This window comes from Capsicum annuum, chromosome 8, assembly GCF_002878395.1.
Source record: "Capsicum annuum cultivar UCD-10X-F1 chromosome 8, UCD10Xv1.1, whole genome shotgun sequence".
NCBI lineage: Eukaryota > Viridiplantae > Streptophyta > Magnoliopsida > Solanales > Solanaceae > Capsicum > Capsicum annuum.
This window is the reverse complement of record NC_061118.1, coordinates 165,313,736-165,325,166: the sequence shown is the minus strand read 5'-3', so window position 1 is coordinate 165,325,166 and position 11,431 is coordinate 165,313,736. Positions and strand designations below refer to the sequence as shown.

At 34.6% G+C, this 11,431-nt stretch overlaps 1 protein-coding gene across 1 annotated transcript; it reads right to left on the bottom strand.

Moving 5' to 3' along the window:
* Positions 1 to 654: 654 nt before the first annotated feature.
* Positions 655 to 3,072, bottom strand: LOC107879492. Its single transcript, XM_016726526.2, has 3 exons — positions 2,976 to 3,072; positions 1,488 to 1,862; positions 655 to 929 (listed from the first exon to the last, which is right to left on the bottom strand). The coding sequence occupies exons 1-3, from the start codon at positions 3,070 to 3,072 to the stop codon at positions 655 to 657; spliced, it is 747 nt and encodes a 248-aa protein (XP_016582012.2).
* Between the last annotated feature and the right edge of the window lie 8,359 nt (positions 3,073 to 11,431).

Sequence of the window (11,431 nt, the reverse complement as noted above, 5' to 3'; positions counted from 1 at the left end):
GCATAATATTCCCATATTCCAAATTTGCCCTCCACCTTAGAGTCTTGGCCAAGTAGTTCGATCTCGGAACCTATCAAATTAAACTTTGTGATTATTTCATTGAAAAAATTAAACCGTTAAAAATATACACTTTTATTTACTTAATTATTTTTTTCCCCTACATAGCACAATCATTTGCGGTCTGATATATTTTTTTTTTCATAAAGCATAAAATATATACTCCCTTCGTTTCATTTTAATTGGTCCTCTTTTTAAAAATTTTTGTTTCAATTTAGCTGTCCCTTTTATGAAATCAAGAGAATTTTATTATGTTCTTCGAATATTATCCTCAACATTAAATGATTAAACAAAATGTATTTATTCAAATTCATATTTTCAATGCATAACTAATAGGGTTATTTTAGTAAAATAAGCCTCTATTAAATAATTTCTTAAGGGGTGCGTCGAGTCAATAAGGGTCAACTAAAACGAAACAGAGGGTGTAATATGGAAGACAACGTTGATAACATAATCTCTTCCTGAGATGTAATCAATCCAAATTCAGCACCTTATATTGTTCATTTATTTTAATATACATACATAACCATAACGATAAGCATTATTCTGTTTCTTCTCATAATATTACTCATGCATGTAAGCACAGAATGTATTAGCTTAAGCAGTTTTATACTTGGCCTTGTAATCAGCAAAAAGCTGTTCAGGTGTCTTGCCAAGTAATTTAACAAAGAAATTATTAGAATAGCCAGTCCTCATCTTCTTATTCAACTCAGCCACAAATCCATTTCTCAGGCCATTACAGTAATCCAAAAAACGTGCTGTGACAGAATAACCTTCATCCCATCGGCTACCTTGCCCATTTTGTGCCCAATTACTAACCGCATACCCAGCCTTTAGTCGCACGTAATCCGCAATTCCTTCTATTAATCCACCTGGAATATAATTGCAGTGACAAAATTTCGATTTAGAATCAGCGAATTCTGTTATTTATATAGGTTGAGTCAATAAGTAGGTCAGATCATAACCTGTGGAACCCTATAATTGTTTTTCATAACCTAACACGCGCTAAACTTCCTTTTTTTTTTTCTTTCCAAATTTATCTAATTATCAATCTAAACAAATGAAAAATACTTGATTGTTATAATGTTTTAAATTTCACACCAGGACATTACCAGGGAGTTCACTTGTGAAATTTAAATCTAGCTCATGATAATGGCTATTTTTTCAGTTATAGGACTGAAAAATGGTTACATTGCACGCAATTATTACAAATTTTGAGTAATGTATGGCCCAAGTTGTATGATGCGCTAACTTTGGTCACACCTAAAATGGACCGTTAAGTATGTTCAATTCAACCTGCACACTTGAATCTGGACAGGTTGTGCACCCAAAGCCAGTTAAACATGACACGTCTACCCCATACATACAATCCTAGCTAGACACAGCGAGTTCACAGAACCCGTTGTGTCTACTCTAGATCAATCACTAACGTGGAGTCGAGGAGTTTCCGAACCACTGCCAAACATGAGTTGCCTCATGGAAAATAATTCCTGTGACCTCAGTTTTAATGTTTCCGGAATAAGACTGTATGTAACTTGTGCCTAAGTGGATTTCATTGCCAACTGTATAGGCAATGTATCCATTAGTGGTATTCTCAACAAAACAATTGAGAGTTGTGTATAGTCTCTTGTCAGCATCAACTGTTTGTTGAAAAATTGCCCAAATGAAATTAGTGGAATTGGCAAGTGTCTGTTTGGTGTAATTTAAGCCAACTTTGTTTGTGAATCGGACGCCTCCAGCTGAATTTGGGTCCCTATTTGTAACATTGTACGTTACAGTAAGTGCATTGCCTCCTTTTTGAAATGCTAGGAGAAATAAGCAAAAGATTACTATGAATAAAAGTCTAGCCATTGGTATATATGTATATCGATGTTGTTGTTTTGGTGTAGTTTGATTTTGGTCATGGGACCTATGTATTTATAGTACTGCTAAATAAAGAACTGTCAGAAAAGTCGAGTTGATGTTTGGACAAAATCATGCCATTAATGTCAAGAAAGATAATTATAGATGACAAACGTAAACTTTTTTGTTTGTCTTTATGTGAACCTAACATAATTAATTTGGTTAAGATAAGAAAACAAGTGGACCACTGATGGGTGAAAATGTGAAGAGTTTGATGGTCCAATGTACTAGTTGAGTTTGGCCGATTTAGAAAAAGATTTTTCTTATAGATATATAGAGCTATGAATTGGAAAAATGGTTTATATATAAGATAAATTACACAAATTTCAAATTTTAAAAAAATATTTTTATTTTTTAAAAATTTGCATAAAATCTTGATTTTCAACTTTAATCTTGATGCATATCAACAAAATCCCACATTCTATTTTTACTCCACCATTAACTCATTGAAGCTATTTGTTTTTTCAAAGATTTTCTTCCCTAAAATATCTCCCTAATAATTAGCAATTAAATCATCTTCCTTTTTTTCTCCTCTATTAATGCTTAAATCATCTTCCTTTCTGATTCTTTGCAACTTTTTTTTCCCTCCTAAAATCTCTCCCATTTAAGAAAAAAAAAAATCTATTGATACATGTATAAATTTATTTAGTTATTCATACATGCTTATTCTTTTAATGGTAATTCATATGAATGATAAATATGATATCATTATATGAGTATTATGGTGATTCATACGATAAACACAGTTTGTATAATTTTAACGAGTGATAGATATGATATTAATGGATGATACATATTGTATTATGGTGATTCATATGGTAGATACAATTATTTATTTCAATTATTGGGTGATTTATATGATATTAATGGGTGATATATATGGTATTATGGTGATTTATATGGTAGATACAATTATTTATTTTAATTATTGGGTGATTCATATGTTATTAATGAGTGATACATTTTTTTCACACTGTATTTAAAATGGAGCAGCCATTCCCATCACCGGGGTTCACTGTTCCGGTGAACCAACGCTGGTCCACTAAAAAACGACTCAATCACCACCGAAAATCCCCATAACAGCCTACCAAAAAACCACCCCACCGGCGTCATCAATTATTGGGTGATTCATATGATATTAATGGGTGATACATTTCAAACTTCAAATAAATGTATCACACATATTTTAGATATATCACATATTAATCCCCTGCCACCAAATAATAATTCAAATAATAATCAGTGAAGGTGAATCGACAGGAGGGTGGGCCGTTATCGGAGAAGACATCAACTGGGTTGGATATTGCACAGCATCGACGCCGCAGTGTCGGGCAATTTCAACACCAGTGGCGTGCCAGGCAGCGAGGAGCTTAGAGCAATGGCAGTGGGGCCCGACATGCAACGGTGGTCGCTTCAAAATTTATCGAAGATGAAAATAAGGAGGCAAGTTAAAGCTCCAACGACGGAGATATTGAGTAGGTACTGAATGTTACCATACCAAGCGACGTCGTAATTGAAGTCGCCGTCCCTGATGTCGGACGACAAAGGAGAGAAAGTGGAGCTAGACACCATGAAAGGTGGGTCAGTAGAGAAAGTGGATGGATCATATTGGATTGAAAGAAATTAGTGTATTGAACTTTTTTTTTGAATTTGATTAATTCATTATATGTATCACCGTATAATATATGTATCATTATTTCAAAAAATCGAGATAAAATGTAATTAACAAAAGAATTGAGATTTTATGTAATATCACTTAAAGATTCAGGGATTTATGTAAGTTACCCTTATATATATATCCTACGGTTCAACCAAAAAATATTGTTCATTTCATTTATCTTTATTTGCTCATATTTGATTGATACACTCCTTATAACCAATAAATAAAATAGTAATTTTACTACATTATCCTTATTGATTACTTTAAATCGTATAAAGATAAAAATGGTAAATTATTTTTTAATTTTTTAAACATGACAAAGGAATTGAACAACTAAAAAAAACAATTCATGAAAACCCTCCAAAAAAGTGACTTCCAAGTAGTAAATTAGTGCATCTGCAAGTCATGTGGCTTTCTTTCGTTAGTGGGCATAAATTGTCCACAAAATGAGTGCCATATTAATGTCGCTACTACTTTTGAAAAGATTGATTCACCTCTATTATATACTACTCTCTTTCACTTTTATTTGTTCAGTTCTAAAATTCTTCGGTAAAAACTAAAAATAATTTATTACTTAGTTTCTTATTTAGCTTTGTTATTAATTATAATTATTTTTTATATATTTCTTAAAATATTAAATTTATTATATTAAAATGATAGTATAATAAAATTATCATTGTATTTATTACTTTGTTTTATTTATATTTACTTTTATTGCCCGATAATTTAATTAATTGATTTACAAAATGGTAAATCGCCATAGTCGAGAACAACTATCTAGGCTGATGTTGTTTTTTCAGAAAGTACATTTAACCTAATAATATCATGTTTGAATTTGGTTGTTCTTATTTTGTCAAAGGTGCCTTGTTGTAACATTAGAGCAAATAAGACATAGTTATATACCAGGATAGTTGTATGTAGGCCTAGAAATTACAATTATTATCAAGACTTAATAATAACACATTGCTATATACAATACCTCGGTAAAATCTGCTAATGTTGGAATTCAACAGAAGAATATGATTTAATGTTGGTCTATATCTTCTTAGGTGATTATCTTCTTTGGTTGGGCCCTCTAAGTTACTGATTATGTTTGGTCCATAACATAAAGTAGTAGGGCTAATCTAACAAGTGAGTTAGTGGTCCAATAAAGACTTCAAGTTGGCAAATATACAGTCGATTTGACAGAAAATATAACTCGGGAATTGATTAAATATTATACTGTCGTATGATGTCTATGAAATTTTGAACCATTGTTTAATGTTTGGTCATAAACTTTTTAATTTGCTCAAAATAAATTTTTGGATCGCGGGACCAAAGTTCGTAAGCTGCAAGAAAAATAAAAGGATAAGACAGTTGTCCCAAAAGGGTCGATCGATAAAAATTTATGGGAAACTCTTCTCCAACTCTCTCCTTTTCAGCTCGTTGAAGGTCAAATATATGTTTAAATTGTTATTTTTGTTAAAGAGTAAACTAACATTTGATTGCACGATATTTCGTTCAAATCAGCTGATCTTTAACTCAGAAAAATAATATTATATTATAACTTAATTTATCATAACTAATTAAAATTTCAACCCTTTTAAATAGTTATATGAATTTCTAATTTTACTTAAGAGTACGGACGCATCACCGAAGAATATGATATATTTGTAAAGGATAAATGTAGTTAATTTCAACTAGGATAGACAACTAGAAGTATTTGTATATTGATAACTCTTGTATAAGCCTCTCTATGTATTCTAGTAATGTTAGGAAACTTGGCTCCCCAAGGAACCTCTTTGTATATTGATAACTCTTGTATAAGCCTCTCTATGTATTCTAGTAATGTTAGGAAACTTGGCTCCCCAAGGAACCTCTTGTATAAATATCCCACCATTCAGAGAGAAATAGAGAAAGAACGTTTCTTTCATGGTATCGGAGCCCTAGTGGTTTAAACAACCCTCCGGTTTTTTTTTCTTTTCTAAAGAGAACAACATTCCCTTGAGAATCCACCAATGAAAGATATCACAACTTCCTCAGGCGTGCCAAGCACTCCAATTGTTGCTTCGACCACCCCCATGCCAACTTATTCCCCAACTCCTAACCTTGCTCATCAACTATCCGTGAAGCTTACGTCGTCAAACTTCTTGCTATGGAAGACACAGTTTCTTCCAATGCTTTGTGGGTGTGGCCTCAACTATCATATTGATGGTAGTGAACCTGTTCCAGATAAATTTATAGCATACAATCAATTGAATCCAGCCAATAAAGCATGGGTTCGTGAAGACCAACTTGTTTTAAGTTAGATTGTCACATCAGTATCCGAGAATGTGCTGCCACAATTAGTTGGCGCTGAAACTGCCCGTGCAACATGGAATAAAGTAGATGCAGCCTATACAACTGGGTCGAAATCACAAATTCGTGAGCTCAAAGCACAACTACACACTTTAAGTCGTGACAATGCAAGCATTGAGACTTACGTCCAAAAGGAAAAAGGAATTGCAAATAGGTTGGCTGTTTTGTAGCATCCTGTCGATAATGATGATCTTGTCAAATTTGTTCTTTCGGGTCTCGGCCCTGCATATCGTCCATTTACCCGAGCACTTGAGGCACATCAAGAAAATGTTACCTTTGATGCTCTATATGGCATGTTGTTGTCTGAAGAATGAGAACTAAAAAGAGATGAAACCCTTAGTGTGATTTCTCCTTCAGCTCAATATAACCAGAGCTTTATTCCCACCGCACGTGATCGTGGTAAAGGTAGAAGTGGTCGAGGTCGTAGCCGTTCTGCTAATAAAGGATTTACACATTCTCCTCTAAATTGCAACTTTTAGAGTTCTACTCTGTTAAATCAGTCTGGGGTACAATCTTCATACTCTGATATGTCTGCAATTGTTTGTCACAATTGTGAAGGAAAAAGTCATGTTGCACGTTTTTGCCCATCACCCAAAATCGACAGCGGTAATAGGGTCTCTGGCCGCCCCTCCTCAAATTTAGCTAGCACTACGAGTCAACTTATACAAAATTGGTTAATGGATAGTGTCACCACACATCATCTTACAACTAATCTTGACAATCTCTCCATCTATTTTTAATATCAAGATCCTGAAGAAGTAACTATAGGTAATGGTTCCAAGCTACCTATATGTCACATAGGTCGAGGCTCAACCTCTGCTTCTAATAAAAAATTTACTCTGGATAATATTCTACATGTTCTTACTGCCACTCAAAATTTACTATCTATTAGTTCCTTTACTATATCTAATCAAGTTCCAGTTGAATTTTTTCCTAACTATTTTTTTATAAAGGATTTGGCAACTAAGGTAGTTCTTCACAAAGGGCAAAAAACTGAGGACTTGTACTCCCTTTTGGTTTTGAAATCATCATCAACCCCTGCTTCATATGCTGCGTCACTTGGTGTTTGGCATGCGCGATTAGCACATGCATCCTATCTTACAATTCGTAAAGCTTTGCCTTCAAGTGTCTTCGTGTCATCCCCTAGTTTATCTCCTAAGTTATGCTCTACATGTTCTGTTAGTAAGAGTCACAAAGTCCCATTTAGTGAATCTAGCTTTAGGGCTACAGGGACTTTAGATTTAATTTGTTCAGATGTTTGAGGTCCTTCCCCAGTTGTTTCTAATAATGGTTATCGTTATTATGTTATCTTCGTTGATAACTTTAGCAAATATACTTTGATTTACTTTCTTCAGTACAAGTCTGAAGTTTTATCTATCTTTATTCAGTTTCGTAAAATTGTAGAAAACTTCGTCGGCCGCCCAGTAAAATGCTTTCAAGCAGACTGGGGGGTGAATCTCAGGTATTAACTAGTTATTTGCGAGAGAATGGCATTGTCCAATGTTCTTCATGCCCTTATACTCCAGAACAAATGGATGTGCAGAGAGGAACCATAGACATATAGGTCAAATCGATCGTGCCTTGTTAAATTTTGCTAATGTTCCTCAAAAGTTTTGGATCAATGCTTTTGACACTGCTCACTCCATAATTGAATAATTATTCTTTTAGTATTTTATTCAAAATAGATCTAGATTATTCACGTTTGCCTATTTTTGGATGTCGTTGCTTTCCATGGCTTCGTTCTTACACGAAAGATAAGTTATCTCCTCGCTCTAAACCTTGTATTTTTCTTGGTTACAACAAAATTCATAAGGGTTCCAAGTGTTTTGATCGTCTCTCGTCTAAATTTTATGTCTCTCGTCATGTTGTTTTTTATGAAAATACTTTTCCTTTTGTTGTACGAGATGATGTGGGGCCCAGTACTTCGTCCAGTTTTGTGTCAAGATGATCCTGTGTCGTCTTCTCCCTCATTCTCCAATCAGCTAGCTTATACTAATGCACCTAATCTAATAGATCCTGCTAGATCTATGCAAGAGTCTCTTCCTACAGGTGCCTGGCCATCTAATGTTTCTTTGCATCCCACACCTATGAAGTCCCACAAAATGGTGACTCGTACATAAATAGGCTCTTTAAAATCGAAACATGCCTTCTCATTTTCAACTGTCACTTCGGTTTCACCAGACCCTACTTGTTATTCTCAAGCTGCAAAAGACAATAATTGGCGACAAGCTATGCATGATGAATATAATGCCCTTATACAAAATAAAACTTGACAGCTAATACCACCCCCCGGTCCTATAATGTGATTGGATACAAATGGGTCTTCAAAACTAAGATGAAGCTGGATGGATCTGTAGAATGGTATAAGGCGAAGCTCGTAGCCAAGGGTTATCATCAAAGATCGAGCATTGACTATATTGATACATTTAGCCCGGTAGTTAAACCAGTCACTATTCGTCTGCTCTTGTCACTAGTTGTTTCTTATCGTTGGCATATTACTCAGTTGGATATTCCAAACGTCTTTCTTCTTCGACATTTGTATGAAGTTGTCTATATGTCCTAACCTCTGGGTTTTGTTAATCCTTCCCGACCAGATCATGTGTGCTTACTCAAACGGTCGCTTTATGGACTAAAACAGGCCTCTCGCATGTGGAATAAGTGCCTCACTGATGCTCTAATCTCATTTGGTTTCAGGTGCTCTAAAGCAGATAGTTCATTGTTATATTTGCATTCTGGTGGTGTCAAACTATTTTGCTTGATTTATTTCGATGATATCTTGATTATGGAAAATGATTCTGGTTGCATTAGCTCTCTTGCTGTCAAGTTGCAATCTCGATTTGTCGTCAAAGATTTGGGCAGACTTTCTTATTTTTTAGGCATTGAAGCAACCTGGACAGCCCGTGTCACAAAAATATGTCTCTGACTTACTTAAGTATGCCCAAATGGAATCTTGCAGCTCGGTGGCTACTTCTGCTTCATTTTCAAGAAGATTGTCCTCCCCTGATGGTCAACCCTTTCATGACCAGACTTTGTTTCAAAGTATTTTCGGTACTCTGCAGTATTTAATATTTACAAGACCTGATATCGCTTACTCAGTGAACAAAGTATCCCAATTCATGCATTCTCCATTGGATTCTCACTGGATGGCAGTGAAACGAATACTTTGATATATCCGGTCCACTTCTTCATATGGTCTTTTTTTTAACTGGTAATCCTCTTCAATTTTACACGGTTATAGCGATGCTGATTGTTGTGGTTCTCTTGATGATCGTAAGTCCACTACTGGTTTTGCAATCTACCTTGGTTCTCATTTGATCTCTTGGGCCTCAAGAAAGCAAAAGTTTGTGTCTCGCTCGAGCACTGAATCGGAGTATTGAGCACTTACATGTGTTACCTCTGAGCTAACGTGGTTGGAAATGGTGCTTAAAGAGATTGGCTGCCTTGCTTCGCCCGCACCTATTCTTTGGTGTGACAACCTTAGTGCCACCTATTTGACTGCCAATCCGATCTTCCATTCACGCACAAAGCACATGAAAATAGATTTTCATTTTGTCCATGAGAAGGTCCGAGACAAGGCACTTATAGTTAAGTATCTCAACTCTCACGATCAGATAGCCGATTGCTCTCACTAAAGCTCGGCCTAAAGAGCGCTACCAGATGTTGAGAAGCAAGTTGACGGTGTTCCAGCATCTTGCTCAACTTGAGGGTGCATGTAAAGGATAAATGTAGTTAATTTCAACTAGGATAGACAACTAGAAGTATTTGTATATTGATAACTCTTGTATAGGCCACTCTATGTATCTAGTAATGTTAGGAGACTTGGCTCCCCAAGGAACCTCTTGTATAAATATTGCTTTCCACCTTTAGAGAGAAATAGAGAAAGAACATTTCTTTCAGTATTTATGTAAAATTAAGTAATGTTTCAAAATAATGTGATATATTCGTGTAAAGTTAAGTGATATATTTGAAAGAATGTGATATATCAATGTGGAATATGATGTATCCGTGTAAAATTAAGTGATGTCCGTATATACTTAATCAAAATCTTTTAATAATTTTGAAACAAATTGGGATAGAAAATAATTAGCTCATTGAGATTTGCGTAACTTTTACTTTTAAGTATCCCTTCAAAATACTAATCTTTAATTTTTGTTCATACCCAATCTTATACGTCCAGCTGAGCATAAGTTCATTAAGAGTGCAAACCAAATTGTAGAAATTAGAATATTATGATGTAAAAATATAAACTTATGTCTCGTAACTTTTTTTTGCCTTGTGGGACAAAAATAAAAAACTGGTACAAATTAGGGACAGAAGTGCAAATGTCCATTCACTTTTCTTGGAATCTGCTGCATGGACCAACCCATGGTAAGTCTGACCAGTGAAGAGCTTAATTCGTTTGGCCCGATATATCTGAGGCCCAAAGGTACAACACTGAACTGAAGACAGCAATTTGATAGAAACTTTATACTATAATATTGTCTCAATAACCACTACAAATTAAATGACATATTTAATTTGAGCTGGTTAATTTAATTATAAATAACAAGTCAATAATTTACCAACAGATCGATGAATTTGTTTTGTACAATGAAGTAAATCATGGAAAGAGCATGACATCGTTTCTACATTGTACAATCTTTACGTTTACATTATGAAAGAATCCTAGTCGAGGAATATAAATAAATTTTCAGATATAAGAATTTTAGTTTATCAAATTATCAACAAGGCTCGTTAATCAAATATATCCTATTACTCAATATGTGATTCTTTCTAAACTCATTCACTTCTCTTAATTAAAACAGGAGAAAACATTAGAGTATCTACTTATCTATGATTTATGTAATTGTATGAATTTATAAGAAGCAGAATTACACACAAAAAAAAAAGTAATATTTAATTACTCAGCAGGCAACGACCAAATTAACTTAGTCAATTAAATTGAATATCACGGAGAAAAAAAATAATTGAATATGTGCCTCTATCACTTGTGATTTTAGGCAACTCCATTATAGTGGTGCAGATACATTGATACAAGAGTGGTCACTCAAACACCCTTCATTGAAAAATTATAATATGTATTAGTAAAGTTCCTAATTTAGCTCTGCTCCATGAAGTTAGTGACCTTTTCCACGACGACTTGGCCCCGAATATGCTCTCTCTGTAACTAAATTCTCTAACATTGAAGTGATCAAAGAGTGTTCCTCCTTAAGGTTCCTCAACCCATCCACCTCCATGGAATTTGAAAGCCACACAAAAATGAGGATCATCGCAAAGGCATTTAGGGCCAATAGGAGAGACTTGAAACTCTTCATTTCACGCCTGTTATTTCTTCTAAGACAAAAAACGATATATGTAGAGATCAAGGAGGGAGAGCTAGACTAGCACTTGCAAGACAAACAGACTTGCAAAGTGATGAAGTAGAATGAAACTAGCTCCCACAATTCTAAATTTTATGTCTGTGTTTTCAGAATT

Coding starts and splice junctions, on each gene's coding strand:
- LOC107879492 (XM_016726526.2), bottom strand. CDS start 3,072: ATGACGCCGGTGGGGTGGTTTTTTGGTAGGCTGTTATGGGGATTTTCG. Junction 1,863..2,975: donor AGCGTTGGTTCACCGGAACA/GTGAACCCCGGT, acceptor TATTTCTCCTAG/CATTTCAAAAAGGAGGCAAT. Junction 930..1,487: donor CGGAAACTCCTCGACTCCAC/GTTAGTGATTGA, acceptor ATTATATTCCAG/GTGGATTAATAGAAGGAATT.